At 40.2% G+C, this 23,076-nt stretch overlaps 2 protein-coding genes across 7 annotated transcripts; one reads left to right on the forward strand and one right to left on the reverse strand.

The window, feature by feature from the left end:
• Positions 1-902: 902 nt before the first annotated feature.
• Positions 903-22,759, reverse strand: LOC133056078 (keratin-associated protein 9-9-like). 4 transcript variants are annotated; one of them, XM_061141179.1, is made up of 4 exons: positions 22,327-22,349; positions 22,010-22,158; positions 21,792-21,871; positions 903-1,583 (listed from the first exon to the last, which is right to left on the reverse strand). In XM_061141179.1, exons 1-4 carry the CDS (start codon positions 22,347-22,349, stop codon positions 903-905), a joined length of 933 nt encoding a protein of 310 aa, XP_060997162.1. The 4 variants fall into 4 exon arrangements, with proteins under 4 accessions (XP_060997162.1, XP_060997163.1, XP_060997164.1 ...); XM_061141180.1 differs by lacking the exons at positions 21,792-21,871; positions 22,010-22,158; positions 22,327-22,349 and having other exon boundaries at positions 903-1,443; positions 1,495-1,556; XM_061141181.1 differs by lacking the exons at positions 903-1,583; positions 22,327-22,349 and adding an exon at positions 22,752-22,759 and having other exon boundaries at positions 21,759-22,266.
• LOC133056080 (keratin-associated protein 9-3-like) lies at positions 5,226-5,816 on the forward strand. 3 transcript variants are annotated; one of them, XM_061141186.1, is made up of 2 exons: positions 5,226-5,272; positions 5,360-5,816. In XM_061141186.1, the coding sequence occupies exons 1-2, from the start codon at positions 5,226-5,228 to the stop codon at positions 5,814-5,816; spliced, it is 504 nt and encodes a 167-aa protein (XP_060997169.1). The 3 variants fall into 3 exon arrangements, with proteins under 3 accessions (XP_060997169.1, XP_060997168.1, XP_060997167.1); XM_061141185.1 differs by having other exon boundaries at positions 5,226-5,268; positions 5,335-5,816; XM_061141184.1 differs by having other exon boundaries at positions 5,226-5,816.
• Positions 22,760-23,076: the final 317 nt, after the last annotated feature.

Here is a 23,076-nt window from a genome sequence, read left to right on the forward strand (position 1 = left end):
AGGAGTTACTAATTGCTGAGGGATAATTATCGTGAAAAGATAGAGGGTGGGGAGAAATAGTCTGAGCATAATTTCCTTGGAGTATCTCATGGTGTGTCCAGGCCCAGCTATAGATAACCACATGAACAATGACAGCAACTATAGCTTGCCAAGGGCATAGTCACTGAGGTTCAGACATCTATTAATAGTTCCTTGGGATGTAAATGTAAGTGTCCTTGAGCAGGAACAGAAGACTTCATCCTGGATGAGTCTGTTTATTATTAGGTAAATCACACTACACAATGAAATGGGTTTTTAATAATGAGATAATAATTAGGAAAAAAAAAAAAATAATTAGGAAGGGGGCTAATATGATGCTCATAATGGATAAAGCATATGATATATAAATTTCTATGTCAGGAAGGTGGTGCAATAAATCAAACACATATAGAAGAATTGTGGTACACCATTTATTGAGAAACATATGGGTAAACGTCAAAGTGATCGTAAAAGGAGAAAGCATGATACAAGAACTATGAGGATAGCAAAAGAGAAAATATGATTATAAAGATTATGATAGGCTACAGAAACCTATAGAAACATTCTGAGATCTCGTTTCCTTAAGTTACTCAGAAGAACTAGATGGTCAATCCTATTTTCCGAGTCAAAACCAAGACATGCTTCCTTATCACAGATGCAGGAAGTTGGCACATGGTCCTCCTACACCAGAGGAAGACAATTGGAGGAAGCCTGCTGCACTCCGTCAAGCTAATTCACAAGCTCTTAAGCAAGGAGATGAGTAACTGAAATTCTGGTAGAGCCTGCCAGTTGTCAGCAAAGTCTAAGTGATTTTGTTTGTCCCCAGGTAGCAAGTCAATTAATAGAAGGTGTTGTATAGGGACAGTGGCTCCTTGGCAAGGTGATCAGCAGCAGGAAGGCTGGCAGCAGCTGGACACACAGCTAGGGCGGCAGCAGGTAGTCCTGCAGCAGGTGGTCTGACAGCAGACAGGATGGCTGCAAGGCTGGCAGCAGCTGGATCCACAGCTCTGGTCTAGGCACCCAGGCAGGCAGAAGCACGTGGGGTGGTAGCAGGTTCTGTGGCAGTACACGGGTGCACAGGAAGCTGGCTGGCAGCAAGGCTGAGAGCACCTGGACCCACTGCAGGTTTGTCCACAGCTGCTGGATCCACAGCAGGTGGGCTGGCAGCAGGTGGTCACACAAGTAGGTTTGCAGCAGGTGGTTTCAGTGGTTTGACAGCAAGTTTGGGGGCAGGAGGGCTGGCAGCAGCTGGCCTCACAGCAGGTGGGCTGGCAGCAGGTGGTCACACTAATAGGCTTGAGGCAGGTGGTCCTGCAGCAGGTGGTCTGACAGCAGGCAGGGCGACAGCAAGGCTGGCAGCAGCTGGACCCACCGCAGGTGGGCTGACAGCAGGTGGTCACACAGGTGGGTTTGCAGCAGGTGGTCCTACAGCAGGTGTTTTCACTAGTCTGATAGCAAGTTGGGGGGCAGCAAGGCCGACAGCAGCTGGCCTCACAGCAGGTGGGCTGACAGCACGGGGAGCAGCAGGAGTGAGTCATTTTGTCAGTGGTGGAGTGTGGACTTCTCTTTAGAAGTGAGTTTCTCAGATTCTGATGACTGCTTCTGTTCCGGGGCTTTTTATACACTGGACCCCAATGTTGGGACCAATAAGCAAGACTTTCCTTGTTGTGTATGTTGTTTTTGTAGTCAATGGGAAATTATCCAAGAGGAAATGATTTCTTTAGTGTTTTGAGGCCTCTGTAAATTAGTGTTTGATCTTCTTTTTAATTAGGACTAGTACTTAAGAACACTTTCCAGAAGGGAAAAAGAATAAGGAATCATCCCAGCAGCAAGTCTGGTCATGTGACATCATCAGGTCATGGGATAGTTCTTCCTGCCTTGGCCAGGGTCAGAGCAGTCATCTTTTCTTTGTTCCTTTGACTACACTTAGGTTGAGACTTGCTGGATGCTGATGCATTCTGTGATGAATGACGTCAGCTAAAGTCCAAGTGTGATGTCAGACAAAGTCTGAGATTCAAGACGATCATGTGTATCTATATACATGTCTTTCAAATCAGTAGTGACTGACCTAAACTGTTTCCCAGCTTTATTAGGTACATTTAGGTAGAAGATGTTGGCACATTGTTCTTCACTAGCAATTCGGCACCAAAGCTGGAATAGAGGCAAAAACTGTACCCTGTTTTCAGACATCAATTCATTAATGTCCCATAACTATTTTTAGCTGGATCAATCACCTCTGATGAGACATCACAACTTGCACATACTTTCTTTTATAATTTGTGACAAATAGGTAGATAGGATGATAACTTTATGGATTTATAGATTTCAATAAATGTCAAATGTGTCAGCCATAATTTCTTAGAGTTTTTTCTGCCCTATTTTCTCTCTTTTAGGTACATATGTAAGAGTGTAATTGCCATGTCATAGGGAAAGCAGATAGTCAACAGTGGTAGAAACAATAAAAGCGTTTCACTATTTCACCACAGTGGTGTATGTACTCTCCTGATATGAGACTTCTGAATTCTACTGGTGTGTATCTATCCTTATTTGTTTGTTTTAAACTGAGCTTTAATTGACACGGCGTTATATTGTTTATAGGTGTTCCAACATAATAATTTGATATTCATAGATGTTGCAAAGTTATCACTGCAGTAAGTCTGGTTAACGTTAACATCTGTCACAATTGATAACTACAAAGTCTTTTTTCTTGCATGAGAGCTTTTAAAATCTACTTTTCTAGCAACTTTCAAAGATTTCAGTATTATTCACTATGGTCACTATGCTGTACATCACATTCCCCAGGCATTTATTTTATAACTGGAAGCCCATACATTCTGATCCCATTTACCTATTTCGTCCACCCCACCCCCACCTCTGGCTACCATTGATTTGTTCTATCTATGAGCTCAGTTTTAGAAAAATTTTTTTAAGATTCCATATATAAGTGAAATCACATGGTATTTGTCTCTCTCTAACTTATTTCATTTAGCTTAATGTCCTCAAGGTCCTTTCACATTGTCATAAATGGGAAGATATCCCTCTATTCATCACTGAATAACATTCCATTATATAATATGTTCCATGTTTTCTTTATTCATTCATCCATTGACAGACACTTTGGTTATTTCCATGTCTAGGCTAGTGTAAACAATGCTATAATGAACATGTGGCTGCATAAATCTTTTTGAGTCCGTGTTTTTGTTTTCTTCAGATAAATGCCAAGAAGAGAATATTTAGATCATATTCTATTTTCCCCATGTCCTATTTTTAATTTTGAGGAAACTCCATTTTTTTTTTCATAGTGGCTGCACCAATTCCCATTTCAACTAACAGGGAAACGGGTTCCCTTTTTTCATATTCTCATTAAAACTTTGTATGTCTTGACACTCTTATGATAGCCCTGCTAAATCCGGTATGAACTGATATCTCATTGTGGTTTTGATTTGCATTCCTGTTGATTAGTGATATTAAACACCTTTTCATGTATCTGATGGCCATTTGCATGTCTTCTTTGGAAAAGTATGTCTTTAGAACCTCTGCCCATTTTAAATGAGGTTGTTTCATTTTTGCTATTGAGTCATGTGAGTTGTGAGTCATGTGAGTTATTGAGTTATGCATTTTGAATATCAACCCTTTATGAAATATGATTTGAAGATATTTTCTCTCGATTCAATAGGTTTCCTTTTCATTGTGTTGACAGTTTCCTTTTCTAGGCATAAACTATTTAATTATTCCCACTTTTAGATCTGTTGCCTTTACTTTTGGTGTCAAATCCAAAAAGTCAGCACTAAGACCAATGTCAAGGAGCTTACTATCTATTTTCCCTTCCGGGAGTTTTATAATCTCAGGTCTTAAGTTCAGGTCTTTAATCGATTTAGAGTTAATTTTTGTGGATGGTGTATGAGAGGAGTCTAGTTTCTTGGCACATGGCTGCCCAGTTTTCCCACCACTATTTGTTTAAAAGGTTGCAATTTCCTTATTGCATTAACATATTCTTGGCTCCTTTGTAATAAATTAGTAGGTCATATAATGTGTGGACTTATTTCTGGCCTCTTTATTCTATTCCATTGATCTAGGTGCCAGTTTTTTCCAACCCATACTGTTTTGTTTAATAAAGCTTTGTAATACTGTTTGGGATCAAGGAAAATGACGCTTCCAGCTTTGTTCTTCTTTTTTAGTATTGCATTGGATATTTTGTGGTTCCACACAAATTTTAATTTTTTTCCTTTTTTCTGCCATTGGAATTACATTATCATTTTATCCTTTCTACTGCTGTTGACTATGTTTCTCCATTACATGGCAATTATACTCTAACATATACATCTAAAAGAGAGAAAATGGGGCCTAAAAGCTTTAAGAAATTGTGGTTGGGATTCAACATTTGTCGGAATATATAAATTTACAGATTCAAACATACCTTAGTTATTCTCCTATCTAACCTGCTTGTCACAAGTTGTAGAAGAAAGTATATGCAAGTTGGGATGTCTCACCACAGGTCATTAACCTACCTAGAAAATAGCACTGAAATAGTAAGGAAGGGATGCTGTTTGAAAATAGGATTCAGCTTTTGCCTCTATTCCAGTTTTGGTGCTGATTTTCATTTGAAAAACAATGTGCCAACCATCCTCTATTCAGATGACCCTGATAAAACTGGGAAACACTCCAAACTAGTTTCCAAATACAGATATATACAAATACATGTGGAAGTCTTAACTCTGACTTTGTCAGAGATCAGGCTTGAACTCAAGCAGGCTTCATTCATCACAGAATGTATCAGCATCCTGACCCTTTCGAGGCATGTCCCAGTCTAAGTAGAGCCAAAGGAACAAAGCTGAGAAAGGAGAACTATTCTGACCTTCACAGAGCCAGCAGGAACTACCCATGACCAGATGATGTCACAGGACCAGAAATGCTGCTGGTAATGATTCCTGACTTTTTCATTTCTAGGAAAGATTCGTAAGTACTAGACCCAATTAAGGAAAAGATCAAACACTAATTTACAAAGGCCTCTCTATAAAACACTAAGAAAGCAACTTCCTCCATGACAATTATCAAAACTACAGCAAAAACATAAAGAACAACCAGGAAAGTCCTGCTTCTTGGTCCCAACATTGGGGGTCCAGGATATAAAAGGCCCAGAACAGGAAGAGTGAGCAGAATCTGAGAAACTCACTTCTGCACAGGAGTGCACCCTCCTCACAGACCCAATGGCCCACTCATGCTGCTCCCCGTGCTGCCAGCCCACCTGCTGTCAGCCCATTAGCTGCAGGACCACCTGCTGTGAGTCCAGCTTCTGCAAGCCCTGCTGCCCCCCAGCTTGCTGTCAAACCACCTGCTGCAGGACCACCTGCTGCAGACCTACTTGTGTGACCACCTGCTGCCAGCCCACCTGTTGCAGCAAACCCTGCTGTCAGCCCACCTGCTGTGAGACCATTTGCTGCCAGCCCTCCTGCCCCCCAACTTGCTATCAAACTAGTGAAACCACCTGCTGTAGGACCACCTGCTGCAAGCCTGCTTGTGTGACCACCTGCTGTCAGCCCACCTGCTGTGGGTCCAGCAGCTGTGGACAAACCTTCAGTGGGTCCAGCTGCGGCCAGCCTTGCTGTCAGCCAGCTTGCTGTGCTCCTGTGTACTGCCACAGAATCTGCTACCACCCCACATGCTGCTGCCTGCCTGGGTGCCAAGCCCAAGAATGTGGATCCAGCTGCTGCCAGGCTTGCACCCCCCCTGTCTGCTGTCAGACCACCTGCTGTCGCCCTAGCTGTGTGTCCAGCTGCTGCCAGCCTTCCTGTTGCTGATCTCTTCACCAAAGTTTCCCCATCCCCACACAACATCATTTGTTAACTAGCTTGCTATTGTGTGGACAAAATCACTTACTAGACTTCGCCGACAACTAGCATGTTCTACCAGAATTTCTGTTACTCATCTCCTGTTTAAAAGCTTGTGAGTCCGCTGAATGAAGTGAAAAAGGCTTCCCCGTATCTCTTCTTTCCCTGTGTGGGGATAATATATCAATTTCATGCATCCTTCATATGGAGTTTGTCTGGGTATTAACTCTGATGTCAAGATCTACTTCCTAGTCATTCTAAATAATTTTTGAAAACAAATCCTCATAACATTTTCATAGGTTTCTGCAATTGACCATAATCTTCATAAACATATTTTCTTTATCGGTGTACTCAGGGATCCTGTAACTTGCTTTCTTCCTTAAGACCACTTTGTGTTGTTTTCCTAGATGCAGGAGTCTTACATACCTGTTTCTTAATAAATTCTATTCCACAATTCACTCCATATTATGTTTGATTTATTGTACAGCATTGCTAATATATGAACATGTATCCATATTGCATACCATATGAGCTATACAACCTGAGGTGCAAACATCCTGCCATTAACTAATTCATACATTTTTAGATAAGAAATTTCACTGTGAAATATTATGTAACTAATGATGGACAAGCTGAGATCCCAGGCAACTTCTGTTTTTGCTTGCTGCTGCTGCTAAGTCATTTCAGTTGTGTGCGACTCTGTGCGACCCCATAGACAGCAGCCCACCAGGCTCCACCATCCCTGGAATTCTCCAGGCAAGAACACTGGAGTGGGTTGCCATTTCCTTCTCCGATGCATGAAAGTGAAAAGTGAAAGTAAAGTCGTTCAGTCATGTCCGACTCCTAGCGAACCCGTGGACTCCAGCCTACCAGGCTCCTCCATCCATAGGATTTTCCAGGCAAGAGTACTGGAGTGGGTTGCCGTTGCCCTCTCCTCTGGTTTTGCTTAAGGACACCTATGTTTACATGAAAACATAAGCAGAAATGATATCCAATACTGAGGTCTATTATGTTATGCAACTGTATTGCTACTTTAACAATGGGAGGAATGATAAATCCCTCACATTTAATAGCTGGGGCTTCCTAGGTGGCTCAGTGACAAAGAATTCACCTGCCAAAGCAGGAGACGTAGGAGATGCAGGTTCCATCCCTGGGACAAGTAGATCCTCTGCAAAGGAAATGGCAACCCACTCCAATATTCTTGCCTAGAGAATCCCATGGATCGAGGATCATGGCCAGATCATACAGTCCATGGAGTTGCAAAGAGACACAGCTGAGGTACTGAGAATGCACGCATACATGTATATATAATAGATAATGCCTGTTACAACATCGTTCCTATATCGGTTTCCTAAAATGCAGCAAGCAGCAGTTACATGTTAGAGCAGTAGATGCGTTTAAAGCTCTGGTGAAAGCGTGGAGCCTTTCCTGTCTCGGGCCAGTTCAGCCACTAATGCAACTCAACTGTATCAAATATTTTTAGAATCCGTTGTGTCATCACAAGAGAAAGTCCATATAAAGGGACTTGTTTCTTAATATCACACAAGTCAAATTCTGAATTGTCTCCTTCTCCTGAATTTCTACTGAAAGAGCAAGGAATTAAATTAATTACCTGAAAAAAAAAGTGCTCTTTCAGTAGAAATTCAGAAGGAGACAATTCATGCATTGTCATTGATGCTATCCAACCATCTCATCCTGTGTCGTCCCCTTCTCCTCCTGCCTTCAATCTTTCCCAGCATCCGGATCTTTTCCAATGAGTCAGTTCTTCACATCAAGTGGCCAAAGTATTGGAGTTTCAGCTTCAGCATCAGTCCTTCCAATGTATATTCAGGACTGATTTCCTTTAGGATTGATTGGTTGGATCTCCTTGCAGTCCAAGGGACTCTCACGAGTTTCCTCCAACACCACATTTCAAAAGCATCAATTCTTCAGGGCTCAGCTCTTTTTATAGTCCAACTCTCACATCCATACATGACTACTGGAAAAACCATAGCCTTGACTAGACAGATCTTTGTTGGCAAAGTAATGTCTCTGCTCTAAATATGCTACCTATGTTGGTCATAACTTTCCTTCCAAGGAGTAAGCGTCTTTTAATTTCATAGCTGCGATCACCATCTGCAGTGATTTTGGAGCCCAAAAAATTAAAGTCAGCCACTGTTTCCACTGTCTCCCCATCTATTTCCCATGAAGTGATGGGACCAGATGCCATGATCTTAGTTTTCTGAATGTTGAGCTTTAAGCCAAATTTTTCACTCTCCTCTTTCACTTTCATCAAGAGGCTTTTTAGTTCCTCTTCACTCTCTGCCATAAGGGTGGTGTCATCTGCATATCTGAGGTTATTGATATTTCTCCTGGCAATCTTGATTCCAGCTTGTGCTTCCTCCAGCCCAGCGTTTCTCATGATGTACTCTGAATATAATTTAAATAAGCAGGGTGACAATATACAGCCTTGATGTACTCCTTTTCCTATTTGGAACCAGTCTGTTGTTCCATGTCCAGTTCTAACTGTTGCTTCCTGACCTGCATACAGGTTTCTTAAGAGGCAGGTCAGGTGGTCTGGTATTCCCATCTCTTTCAGAATTTTCCACAGTTTATTGTGATCCACACAGTCAAAGGCTTTGGCATAGTCAATAAACCAGAAATAGATGTTTTTCTGAAACTCTCTTGCTTTTTCGATGATCCAGTGGATATTGGCAATTTGACCTCTGGTTCCTCTGCCTTTCCTAAAACCAGCTTGAACATCTGGAAGTTCACAGTTCACGTATTGCTGAAGCCTGGCTTGGAGAATTTTGAGCATTACCTTACTAGTGTGTTCGAGATGAGTGCAATTGTGCGTTAGTTTGAGCATTCTTTGGCATTGCCTATTCCTGTTATGTTAGTGTAAACTTCCTTTTGGCTCATTTCCGCAATAATATTTAAGAGCTAGTTGCATTACATGTCATAGAAGTCTAAGTGTATTTTATTTATTTATTGAGGAATAGTTGCTTTACAACATTGTGTTAGTCTCTGCTTTACAAGAAGTGAATCAGCTATATGCATACATATACTCCCTCCCTCTTGGACCTCCCATCCTCGCCACCCCCATCCCACACATTCTGTCACCACAGAGCACTGAGCTGAGCTCCCTGTGCTATATAACTAGTTCTCACTTTCTATCTTTTATTATACATGGCAATTTATACATGTCAATTCCAATCTCTCAATTCATCCCACCCCCTCTTCCCTCCCAGTGTCCACATGTCTGTGTCTCTATTCCTGCCCTGCAAAAAGGTCATCTCTACTGTTTTGCTAGGTTGTGTGTGTGTGTGCATGCCCATGCATACACGTTAATATATATTTCTTTTTCTTTTTCTGACTTAACTTCACTCTGTATGAAGACTCTAGGTCCATCCATATCTCTGCAAATGACCAATTTCATACTTTTTTTGCCTGAGTAATAGACTATTGTATATATGTACCACATCTTCTTTATTCATTCATCTGTTGATAGGCATTCAGTTTGCTTTCATGTCCTGGCTATTGTAAATAGTGCTGCAATAAACACTGGAACGCATGAGGCTTTTTGAATTATCGTTATCTCGGGGTATATGCTCGGTAGCAGAATTACTAGGTCATATGGCAGCTATATTTTTAGTTTTTTAAGAAATCTCATACTGTTCTCCATGGTAGCTGTATCAGTTTACATTCCATTAATAGGAGAAAAGGGTTCCCTTTTCCCCACACTTTCTCCAGTATTTATAATTTGTAGATTTTTCAAATTATATTTTTAATTGATAACACAGTCTCCAATCTTTTTCAAAATGCAAATGTAAAACTCAGTGGAATAGGTTTGTCTTACCAAGTTGTCTGGGTTTTCACATTTGCGTGGCTATTGATCAGATGAAAACGTTGAATTGTTTTCATAATTACAAGGTTGGTTTAGCATTTGAACGTTAATCGATGTTTGAAAATAACACTATTGAAAAACTACAGGAGAATAATCATAAGGGTATCTCAACAGGTAAAGAGAAAGCATTTTAGAAATGTCAACACATTTCCAATATAGAATACCTTAGCAAGGAATAGGAAACCTCTAATTACTCTGATGGAAACAATCTACCAAAAAAGACAGAAAGCATTCTGTTGAATTATGAAATATTGAGAGTTGTCCCTCCTAGAGAGAATACACAAAGATATCTTCTTCACCATTCTGCTCAACTGTACCAGTGAACTAGGATAAGAAAAAATTTTACAAGATAAAAAGGCTGCTGACTTCAGACTATACTACAAAGCTACCATCATCAAGACAGTACAGTACTGACACAAAAACAAATAAAGATCAATGGAACAAAATAGAAAGCCCAGAGATAAATCCACACACCTATGGACACCTTATCTTTGACAAAGGAGGCAAGAATATGCAATGGAGAAAAGACAATCTCTTTAACCAGTGGTGCTGGGAATAGTGGTCAATGACCTGTAAAAGAATGAAACTAGAATACTTTCTAACACCATACACAAAAATAAACTCAAAATGGATTAAAGATATAAATGTAAGACCAGAAACTATAAAACTCCTAGAGGAAAACAAAGGCAAACACTCTCTGACATAAATCACAGCAGAATCCTCTACAGCCCACCTCCCAGAATATTGGAAATAAAAGCAAAAATACACAAATGGGACCTAATGAAACTTAAAAGCTTTTTCACAACAAAGGAAACTATAAGCAAGATGAAAAGACAACTTTCAGAATGGGAGAAAATAATAGCAAATGAAGAAACTGACAAAGAACTAATCTCAAAACTATACAAGCAGCTCATGCAGTTCAATACCAGAAAAATAAATAACTCAATCAAAAAATGGGCCAAAGAACTAAACAGACATTTCTCCAAAGAAGACATACAGATGGCTAACAAACACATGAAAAGATGTTCAACATCACTCATTATCAGAGAAATGCAAATCAAAACCACAATGAGGTACCATCTCACACCAGTCAGAATGGCTGCTATCCAAAAGTCTACAAACAATAATGCTGGAAAGGGTGTGGAGAAAAGGGAACCCTCTTACACTGTTGGTGGGTATGCAGACTAGTACAACCACTATGGAGAACAGTGTGGAGATTCCTTAAAAAACTAGAGATAGAACTGCCATACAACCTAGCAATCCCACTGCTGGGCATAAACACTGAGGAAACCAGAACTGAAAGATACACATGTACCCCAATGTTCACTGCAGCACTGTTTACAATAGCTAGGACATGGAAGCAAGCTAGATGTCCACTGGCAGATGAATGGATGAGAAAGTTGTGGTACATATAAACAGTGGAATATCACCCAGCTATTAAAAAGAATACATTGGAATCAGTTCTAATGAGGTGGATGAAAAAGTAAGTCAGAAAGAAAAACACCAATATAGTATATTAATGTATATATATGGAATTTAGAAAGATGGTAACAATGACCCTGTATGCAAGACAGCAAAGAGAAACATATAAAGAACAGACTTTTGGACTCTGTGGGAGCAGGCGAGGGTGGGGATGATTTGAGAGGATAGCATTGAAACATGTATGTTACCATATATGAAACAGATGACCAGTCCAAGTTCGATGCATGAAACAGGGCACTCAAAGCTGGTGCACTGGGACAACCCAGAGGGATGGGAGGTGGGAAGGGGGTTCGGGATGGGGGACGCATGTACACCCATGGCTGATTCATGTCAATGTATGGCAAAAACCACTACAATCTTGTAAAGTAATTAGCCTGCAATTAAAGTAAAGAAATTAATTGTTATAAAAGATAAAAAGGCTGCTAACCTCATCATTCATCATTGTTCAGTCGCTCATTCATGTCCGACTCTTTGTGACCCCATGGACAGCAGCACGCCAGGCTTCCCTGTCCTTCACCATCTCCCAGAGCTTGCTCAAACTCATGTCTATTGAGTCGGTGATGCCATCCAATCATCTCATCCTCTGTTGTACCCTTCTCCTCCTGCCTCCACTCTTTACCAGCATCAGAGTCTTCTCTAATGAGTTGGCTTATAACACTATTTAAATAGCTAACACATAGAAGCAACCTAGGAATACATCAATAGATGAATGGGTAAAGAAGATATGATGTGTGTGTGTGTGTGTGTGTACACACCAAAGGAATATTACTCAACCATAAAAATGAATTAAATATTGCCATTTGAAGCAATGTGAATGGACCTAGGTAATGTCATACTAAGTGAATTAAGTCAGAGGAGGAAAGATAAATATCATATGATATCACTTATGTTGTTCAGTCACTCAGTCATGCCTGGCTGTGACCCTAAGGACTGCAGTACTTATATGTGGAATCAAAAAAGCAATATAAATGAATCTATTTAGAAAACAGAGACTCACAGACATAGAAAACAAACTTATCATTACCAAGAGAGAAAGATAAGGGGAGAGGAACAAATTAGAAGTATAGGATTAACAAGTACACGCTACCACATATATATTGAATAAAACAGATAAGTAACAAGGATTTACTGCATAATACAGGATACAGTAGTCAATATCTTTTAATAATCTACAATGGAAAATAATCTGAAAAATACATATACATATAACTGAATCACTTTACCATACACCTGAAACTAACACAATATATAAACCAACTATTCTTTAATTTTAAAAAGGCTGCTATGCTATTTACAATAGCTAGAACATGGACACAACCTAGATGTCCATCGACAGTTGAATGGATAAAGAAGTTGTGGTACATATAGACAATGGAATATCACTCAGCCAGAAAAAGGAATGCATGTGAGTCAGTTCTAATGAGGTGGATGAACCTAGAATCTACAGAGGGAAGTGAGTCAGAAAGAGAAAGGTAAATACTGTATTCTAAAGCATATATACAGAATCTAGAAAAATGGTACTAAAGAACTTATTCACAGGGCAATAATGGAGAAACAGACATAGAGAATAGACTTATAGACATGGGGAGAGGGGAGGAGAGGGTGAGATGTATGGAAAGAGTAACACGGAAACTTATATTACCATATGTTAAATAGATAGCCAATGGGAATTCGCTGTATGGCAGGAAACTCAAACAGGGGCTCTGGATCAACCTAAAGGGGTGGGATGGGAAGGGACATGGGAGAGAGGTTCAAAAGGGAGGGGATATATGTATACCTATGGCTGATTCATTTTGAGATTTGACAGAAAACAGCAAAATTCTGTAAAGCAATTATCCTTCAATACAAAATAAATTAATTAAAAGAAACTTTAAAGTCTGCTATGAAATGGATAAAGCTATCATCATCTGTAAAATGATTGTGCATGTAACATTTCCCAAAAGATCTATTGCTAAATATTAAAAATAATAAGAGAGCTTAGTTACAACATCAACATATATGAATAGATTTTTATATGTCAGAAGCAGTTGAAAAAATTCAATCATAAAATAAAATTAACATAAAAATTAAAATATCTAGGAATAAATCAAATGAAAGATGGGCAAGAATAGGATACATAGAATAGGATAAACATTTGACCAAGCAATTATATGAGCCACCTAGTCTTAGGTTTACATCCAAAGAAATGCGTTTATCAAACAACTGGTACAAAAACATTTATAGAAGGACTCTTTTCAATACTAAACCTTAAAAAAAATGTATATCAGGAGGACTGTCAACAAATAGTATCATATTCACACACAATCCAAGATTATACAGCAATGACAATAGATAAACTACAAATAATAACTTTGTTGAATCTCACAGTCAAAATGTAAAGGGAAGTCAATTCTATATTCTTTTATTACATAAAGGTTAAAAAAACGTTAAAACTGACCTACAGGGTTGTAAGTCATCAATAGAGTATTTAGCAACATTTGGGGATTAGTGAAGAGAGTATAATTGGAAAGGACCACTTTTAATTACTATTTCTTAACCTGGTAATATTGACATGGGTTTGTTCATTGCATCATAATCTATAAAGCTGGTAATTAATTATTTGCATTTACCATTCACTTGTTACCTTAAAAAGTTTAAAACCTAAAGATAAATTAGGAATTAACTAATTCAATTCTATCATTAAAAGAAAGAAAGGAAGTGAAAGAGATAGAGGAGGAAGACAGGAAGAAAGATTGAAAGAAGAGAAGGAAGAAAGAAATAGAATAAGAAAAAGAAAGATTACAACGATAAACATGTTATCAGTAGGATGAGGTCATCGACTCCGCTGATACACAAGGATAGGAACAGAGTCACCAGCTCTTCCTGGTTTGCTTGGAATTGCCCCAGTTTTTCAGCAGGTTACTGATGGACCCTCGTCCAGGGAAACTCCACACTCCTGGCCAAATCAGGACTATTGGTCACCCAGAAGTAAATTGACTGAAGCTTTCTCAGTCCCAGCTTCTTCTTCTCACCTGCTTTGGTTCTGCTTTGCCATATGAAAGAGATTATGCCAAACATCATCTTCCCAAGAGCCACTGATAGAAGTGGGATAGAAGGCAGGGAGTGAGTGTAGGTTGCTATAGGGGAATGCCAGTAGTGGTCCTGAACCAGGCTTTTGTAGGTAAACAGATTTGGACTCAGGCATGGATTCAATTTGTCATTGTGCAAATATCAGCATCAGCCCCTCACCACAAGGGAACTTGCCAATTTCCATATAGCAAAAGCACCAAAGCTAGGGAGGGACAACTGCTATGACCCGCCTCAGGCCACTGAAAACTGTATCACATGATCATATTATGACTGAAGCAGGAATGATGTTGATAATGCGATCGCCTTTCTTTTACCTAAAAAATGTTTCTATGAATTATTCTCAATCGGGAAACAGATTAAATCCTCATTTACCAAAGATTCATAACCCTTAGGGAACAACTTCCTCCTCTAAAATTCCATCAGTGACTGTGAAAACAATGTAAACAACAGTAAGAAAAATCCTGTTTATTGGTTCACATATTGAGAGCCCAGTGTATAAAAGTACTAGAATTGAAGAAGTGATCAGAATCTGAGAACTCACTTCTGTGTAAGAACCCACACACCACCCTGAGACCATAACCCATTCCTACTGCTCCCCTTGCTGCCAGCCTACCTGCGGTAGGACCACCTGATGTAGGACCACGTGCTTCCAGCCCACCTGTAGTGGATGCAGCTCTTGTGGGTCCAGCTGCTGCCAGTCCTGCTGCCCCTCAACTTGCTGTCAAATCACTTGCTACAAACCTACTTGTGTGACCATTGGCTGTCAGCCCGCTTGCTGTGGATCCCGCAGCTGTGGACAAACCTGCGGTTGTTCTAACAGCTGTCAGTCTTGCTGCCAGCCAGCTCACTGTACATCCATGTACTGCCACAGAACCTGCTACCACCCCACGTGCTGCTGCCTGCCTGGGTGCCAAGACCAGAGCTGTGGGTCCAGCTGCTGCCAGCCTTCCTGCTGCTGATCACTTTGCTAAAGAATCACTGTCTCTCAAACCAACCTTCTCATCACCTCTTTTGGCATTCCAGAACAAATTTTACTTCCAAATGTTGCTAAAGCCAATGTTCTATCACCAAATTTTTATTATTAATCTCCCTGTTTAAAAGGTTGAGAATCAGCTTGATGGAGTGTGGAGGACTTCCCCTTGATTCTCTTCTTCCTGTGTATATGAGTTATGTTCCACATTCCTACATCCTTGATATGGAGTGTTGGTCTCTACTTTGATTCAGAAATCAGGATCTTCATCTTCTCTCTACATGTAACTTATGAAGACACATACTCACGACTTTCTTCAGTTTCTGCTACTATCTTCATAAAAATCTTCATAATCATGTTTGTTTTCAACATACTCATGATTCTTACATCCTGCTTTCTTCTTTTTATAATCACTTCTAGCATCTCCCAGAAGCAGGGAATCTTACCTGAATTTCTAGATAAATCTTGTGCCAGTATTCATTCCATATTGTGCTTTGTGTTATTATGCAACATTCATGATGTGAGGATTTATACACATATGCACATACTATGAATTATTCATTCTGAGTTCATACATTGCCCCACATTTATTATTTCCATTTCACATGAGAAAATGCCCAACTTGATAGATGACCTCCAGATGAACACACTCCTGTCACTCATACCAGCTTAAGAAATAGAACTTGCTATCTTCAAATTCTCTCACTCATTCCCAAATGTAGGCAAGTTCATGATTTTTCTAAACTTCATATAAATGAGATACTATATAATTGGCCACTTGTTCTTTATATTAGGATTGTGACACTGATTCATGTAATTATCTGAAGTTCATTTATTCTCCTTACTGTATCATCTTCCACTGAATGAATATGACAACTTTCATTTGTTTAAATTTATGCTATTTTAGGATACAACTTAAAATTCTGATTCTTCAGTGTTTCTAACATGTGTATGTGTGTTTTCATACGTATGTGTGAAATGTGTGTGCATATGTGTGTTTTCCTATGTATGCGAATGTGTGTCTCACTCTTTGTGACCCCATAGACTGTAGCCCACTAGGGTCTTCTGTCCATGGAATTCTTCAGGCACGAACACTGTGGTGGATTGCCATCTTCTTCTCCAGGGGATCTTCCTGACCCAGGGATCCATCCCAGGCCTCCTGCATTGCAGGCAGATTCTTTATCATCTGAGCTACCGGGGAAGTCCTGTTTCTGACATAAAATAGCAATTAGTTCATGTATGTTGATATTATAACCAAACTTCCTCATTCTTTCTAATAGTTTATCAATATATGGGTTTTCTTTTTAATTTTGCATGCATAGTCATTATCAACTACAGTTGACGGCTTGACCCTTCTAAAGTCTAACTTATAAGACATAAGTAGGACTAGAACCAATTTATACAAAAGAACTTATAGAGAAATTGTAATATCAAGACTAGCAGAATTTCCTCTTGCCTGAAAAGAATTTGAAAAACGAATGTGTATTTCTTAAATGGGGTTGGAATAGTCAGCCATGGAATTTCAGTCGGTCTCCTGGATAGTCCAACCTGGTCTCCTGAATCTTTTGCTCATTGGGATCACTTGTTAGACAGTCAGAATGGCAATTCTGAGCAGTTACTGAGTTCTCCCCAGTAGAAGATATGCACACTGAAAAATCACATTTGTTTCACACCAATCCCTGGCTTGTACTTTCCCACCTCCCAGGGTGCATTTTGGACAAGACTTAGTGTTTCCCTACTGTCCGCAGATGTTCATTTTTCCCTAAGGCCCCAGTCACTGACTTTTCCAACTAGATCTATAGTGTTAAGGTTAAGTCCAAATATTTTCTCTAAATATTCTAAATGTACTGGATTATGGTTTAGTGGAATGAAATACCATTGAAATGCATGGACATATGTTATCATTCTTATGACTGTATCTGTGCCTTTTTAAGATGTTTCTAATTTACATTATCCACTTTCTGTACTTGGCTTCCCAGGTGGCACTAGAGATAAAGAACCTGCCAATGCAGGAGACATAAGAGATCCCTAGGTCAGGAAAATTCCCTGGAAAAAGGCATAAAAACCCACTCCAGTATTCATGCCTGGAGAATCCCATAAACAGAGGCACCAGCCAGGCTACAGTACATGGGATCACAAAGAGTCAGACAGGACTGAAGTGGCTTAACATGCATGTACACACTTTCTTTACTAAACTCACTCTTAGATTGTGCTTTTATTTACTTCTGATTTTGTCTTCAACCATAAAATCCCTATAAAGGAAGGAAAGACCACAGCTCTTAGTATTCTTGCCTGGAGAATTCCAAGGACAGAGTAACCTGACAGGCTATAGTCCATGGGATTGCAAAGAGTCAGACATGACTGAGCAACTATCACTCAATTATGAGAATTAAAATCATATGGAAGAGTACTCAAATTCTTGTTCTGCCACTCACTAGTCTTATTGGGAGAATATACAGAACATATTTTTCATATATATTATGTTATCATTTTTTATTTTCTAACTTATTTTTATTTAATTATAGTTGATTTACAATGTTGTGTCAATTTTCCACTACTTTCTTTCATATTATGTCCACTTATGTATTAATCTACAAGTGTTTTCTTTCTCTTCCCCCTGCTTTTATGGGTCAACCAGTCTATAAGCAGATGACTTTGAAAAGCCAAAATTGTTATATTTTTAAGAATATCACAGGAACAAATCTATTCTTCACCAGAGAATTGGTTTTTCCCTTACTTGTTCCATGATAATCTGTTTTGTCTCTTTTGTTTAACACTGTATGCCTGCATGGGTGCACGCTAAGTTGCTTCAGTCATGTCCAACTCTTTGCAAACTTATGGACTATAGACCAACAGGTTCCTCTGTGAATAGGATTCTCCAGGCAAGAATACTGGAGAGGGTTGCCATGCCCTCCTCCAGGGGATCTTCCCAATCCAGGGATGAAACCTATGTCTCTTAAATCTCCTGCATTGGCAGGCGGGTTCTTTACCACTAGCGCCCCCTGGGAAGCACCTGTATGCCTGACTTAACACGAATTAGCTTCAAATCTACTAATTATAAACTTACAAGTCTTCAAGAGATGGGAATACCAGACCACCTTATCTGTCTCCTGAGCAATCTGTTTGCAGGTCAAGAAGCAACAATTAGAATTTAATATGGAACAACAAACTGGTTCAAAATTGGCAAAGGGGTGCTTCGAGGCTGTATATTGTCACCATGTTTATTTAACTTATATGCAGAGTACATCATGTGAAATGCCAGGCTGGATTAAACACAGCTGGAATCAAAATTGCCAGGGGACGTATCATTAACCTCAGATATGTAGACGACACCACCTTTATGGCAGAAAGCGAGGAAGAGCTAAAGAGTTTCTTGATGAAGGTGAAAGAGGAGAGTGAAAATATGGCTTAAAACTCAACATTCAAAAACCTAAGATCACTGCATCCAGTCCCACCACTTAATGGCATATAGGTGGGGGAACAATGAAAACAGTGACCAATTTTATTTTCTTGAGCTCCAAAATCACTACAGATGGTGACTGCAGCCATAAAATTAAAAGACACTTGCTCCTTGGAAGAAAAACTATGACCAACCTAGATAGCATATTAAAAAGCAGAGACACTACTTTGCCAACAAAGTCTGTCTAGTCAAAGCTATGGCTTTTCCCATAGTCATGTATGGGTGTGAGAGTTGGACCATAAAGAAGGCTGAGTGCCGAAGAATTGATGCTTTCGAACTGTGGTGTTGGAGGAAACTCGTGAGAGTCACTTGGACTGCAAGGAGATAAAACCAGTCAATCCTAAAGGAAATTAACCCTGAGTTTTCATTGGAAGAACTAATGCTGAAGCTGAAGCTCCAAGATTTTTGCTACTTGATGCGAAGACCTGACTCATTGGAAAAGACCCTGATGCTGGGAGAAATAGAAGGCAGGAGGGGAAGGGGATGACAGAGGATGAGATGGTTGGATGGCATCACTGGCTCAATGGACATGAGTTTGAGGAAGTTCCAGGATATGGTGAAGGACAGAGAAACCTCATGTGCTGCAGTCCATAGGGTTGCAAAGAATTGGATACAGCAGAGAGACTGAACAACAACAAATTCAAGGTATTGGAAGGTAGAAGAAACTATAGCATATCCAAGGAGAACAGTAGAGTTTTGTGCTGCCCTCAATGACTAAAGAATACACAGGTAATACTTGCATTTGATTCTTGCAAAATCTAATTGATCATAATATATAAACATGCAATACCTTAAGTTTCATCAGTCCACAGCCCCATAGAAGTTTTTATGCCAGGTGGAGAATTTTGAGTATCACAGATAACACTTTTGTTCTTCAAAGGCAGTGGAAAGAGAAAATATTTACAGTGAACAATCAACAGTACATATGGGCATGACATATTTATTTTGAGGAAAAGTGGCCTTGCAATGATGCTCATTGGCTGTTTGCAAGTGGTGGAAGTCCTGACTGGATTGAGCTTGGGAGAAGCAAGACTGGAACATAAGGAGATTTGGAGAATAATTATTTATATAAAGATGGGTTGAGGACAGAAGGTGTTTCCCACTTGTGTCCCACGTCAATGATCTTCAGAGTGTTCATGATAGAGAAGGCACTAGACAGCTACAAATTTGGAATAACTCATCCCATTTCTGTCCTCAGGTGCATCAATATTTACACAAGAGAATATGAATAAAGTATCCATGGTGGCAGTGATAGAGGATTTGTGTGAACCCAATAGCATAGGCTCCCTCTCACCATGGCTGACCCTGCTGTATGTGCTGCTAGTCAGAAGCAGAGAATGTTATTAAGCACTGATAGGGTAGCATCATAACTCATTAACCAAGCCACACAAAGGCAAGGTATCCTCTCAGACTTGTAGAAAAAGAGAGAGGTTCTTCTTTCTAGGACTGCATATTCTAAACATGGATTTGTTGTCCCTATCAGCAGCACTGTTGGCTTATAGTATTATTGTCATAGGATTCTGAATAGCATCAATTTGGACCAAGAGACCCACTTTTTGAAGAACAAGATCAACAACAGGCGCACAAACATGAGAGCTACTTATTCTACCAAACATCACATGACAGAGATGACTGGCCCCATGGAAAATTGGAATGGTCTTGCAAATATGGAGCAAAGAACCGATGTAGAGGTGACAGCATGTGATTTTGATATAGTGTCTTCTGGTTGTGGTGTATACCTTGACCCAAAGACCATTACCTGGTTCCTACATATGTAGTACCAAATATATATACAGAGGTAGTACACATGGTTTCAGAAAGTGATGTAGGAGTGAATCTTCTCAACTTAACTCAAAGTAACGTTCTTGGGAATCAGTGCTTCCCATCCTGGATTGAAGGCTTTAACACTATGAGAGTCACATTTCTTAGAAGGAATATCAGTTCAGTTCAGTCACTCAGTCGTGTCCATCATTTTGCATTCCTCATGTAGGTAGACCAGTGGGAAGCCCTTTGAACTCCATCAAGCTGATTTGCAAGTTTTTTTTTAAGAGATAGATTTGTAACAAATTCTGGTGGAGCATACCAGTTGTCAGCAAAGTCTAAGAAGTGATTTTTTTGTCCTCAATAGCAAGTCAGTTAACATAAGGTGTTGTGTGGGACAGGGGTTCCTTTGCAGTTACTAATTGCTGAGGGATGGTTATCAAGAAGAGGTAGAGAGTAGGGATAAATAATCTGAACATAATTTCTTTGGCATGTCTTATGATGTGTCCATGCCCAGCAATAGCACATAAACAAAAACAACAACTACAGCTTAGTCACTGAGATTCAAGCATCTATTTCCTTGGGATGTATAGGTAAATACCTGTGAGCAGGAACAGAAGACCCTATCCTGGATGAGTGTGTTCATTACTGGCTAAAACATACTACACAATTTACTTAATGAGCTAATAATTGATTTTGAAAGCCAACATGATACTCATAATGGATAATGCATATAGTATGTAGTATGTACTTAAATCTCTATATCAGGAATGCCATGTAAAAATCAAACACAATATAGGAAGATTATGGCAAAGAATTTATTGAGAAACACACAGGCAACACTACTGCATCTAGGAAAACAATTCAAAGGCATCATAAAAGGAAAACTCGGGGTACAAGAGACATGGGGATATTGATAGAGAAACATATGATTATATTAATCATGATAAGCTGCAGAAACCTATAGAAACATTAAGAGGATTTGTATTCCTAAGTTACTTAAAAGTACAACATGGTCAGTCCTATTTTCAGAGTCAAAACAAAGACATAAGTCCTTATCAAAGATTCCTGGCACATGGTCTTCCTACACCAGAGAAAGACAACTGGGAGAACCCTCTGCATTCTATCAAGCTGATTTATAAGCTTTTAAAGAGGTAGATGGGTAACAAATTCTGGTAGAGCATACCAGTTGTCAGCAAAGTCTAAGAAGTAATTTTTTGCCCCCAAGTAGCAACTCAGTTGCTATAAAGTGTTGTTGGGGACAGGGGTTCTCTGGTGAGGTGATCAGCAACAGGAAGGCTGGCAGCAGCTGGAAACACAGCTAGGGCGACAGCAGGTGGTCTGACAGCAAACAGGGGCTGTGCAAGGCTGGCAGCAGCTGGATCCACATTCTTGGGCTTGGCACCCAGGCAGGCAGCAGCACGTGGGGTGGTAGCAGATTCTGTGGCAGTACACAGGAGCACAGCAAGCTGGCTGACAGCAAGGCTGGCCGCAGCTGGACCCACTGAAGGTTTGTCCACAGCTGCTGGACCCACAGCAGGTGGGCTGACAGCAGGTGGTCACACAAGCAGGCTTGCAGCAGGTGGTCCTACAGCAGGTGGTTTCACTAGTTTGATAGCAAGTTGGGGGGCAGGAGGGCTGGCAGCAGATGGTCTCACAGCAGGTGGGCTGACAGCAGGGTTTGCTGCAACAGGTGGGCTGGCAGCAGGTGGTCACACAAGTGGGTCTGCAGCAGGTGGTCCTGCAACAGGTGGTTTGACAGCAAGCTGGGGGGCAGCAGGGCTTGCAGCAGCTGGACTCACAGCAGGTGGTCCTGCAGCTAATGGGCTGACAGCAGGTGGGCTGGCAGCACGGGGAGCAGCATGAGTGGGCCATTGGGTCTGTGAGGAGGGTGCACTCCTGTGCAGAAGTGAGTTTCTCAGATTCTGCTCACTCTTCCTGTTCTGGGCCTTTTATATCCTGGACCCCCAATGTTGGGACCAAGAAGCAGGACTTTCCTGGTTGTTCTTTATGTTATTGTTGTAGTTTTCATCATTGTCATGGAGGAAGTTGCTTTCTTAGTGTTTTATAGAGGGGCCTCTGTAAATTAGTGTTTGATCTTTTCCTTAATTGGGTCTAGTACTTAAGAATCTTTCCTAGAAATGAAAAAGTCAGGAATCATCACCAGCAGCATTTCTGGTCCTGTGACATCATCTGGTCATGGGTAGTTCCTGCTGGCTCTGTGAAGGTCAGAATAGTTCTCCTTTCTCAGCTTTGTTCCTTTGGCTCTACTTAGACTGGGACATGCCTCGAAAGGGTTGGGATGCTGATACATTCTGTGATGAATGAAGCCTGCTTGAGTTCAAGCCCAGTCTCTGACAAAGTCAGAGTTAAGACTTCCACATGTATTTGTATATATCTATATTTGGAAACTAGTTTGAAGTGTTTCCCAGTTTTATCAGGGTCATCTGAATAGAGGATGGTTGGCACATTGTTTTTCAAATGAAAATCAGCACCAAAACTGGAATAGAGGCAAAAGCTGAACCCTATTTTCAAACAGCATCCCTTCCTTACTATTTCAGTGCTATCTTCTAGTTAGGTTAATGACCTGTGGTGAGACATC

This window comes from Dama dama, chromosome 5, assembly GCF_033118175.1.
Source record: "Dama dama isolate Ldn47 chromosome 5, ASM3311817v1, whole genome shotgun sequence".
Taxonomy (NCBI): Eukaryota; Metazoa; Chordata; class Mammalia; order Artiodactyla; family Cervidae; genus Dama; species Dama dama.

What these genes read in the sequence shown, in the direction of transcription:
- LOC133056080 (XM_061141184.1), top strand. Translation starts at nt 5,226, where the DNA reads ATGGCCCACTCATGCTGCTCCCCGTGCTGCCAGCCCACCTGCTGTCAG.
- LOC133056078 (XM_061141179.1), bottom strand. Translation starts at nt 22,349, where the DNA reads ATGGCCCACTCATGCTGCTCCCC. An exon ending in CTGCTGTCAGCCCACCTGCT is followed by an intron (nt 21,872 to 22,009) that starts GTGGGTCCAGCA and finishes CTGGGTGCCAAG; the next exon opens with CCCAAGAATGTGGATCCAGC. An exon ending in CCTGCTGTCGCCCTAGCTGT is followed by an intron (nt 1,584 to 21,791) that starts GTTTCCAGCTGC and finishes TCACTTCTAAAG; the next exon opens with AGAAGTCCACACTCCACCAC.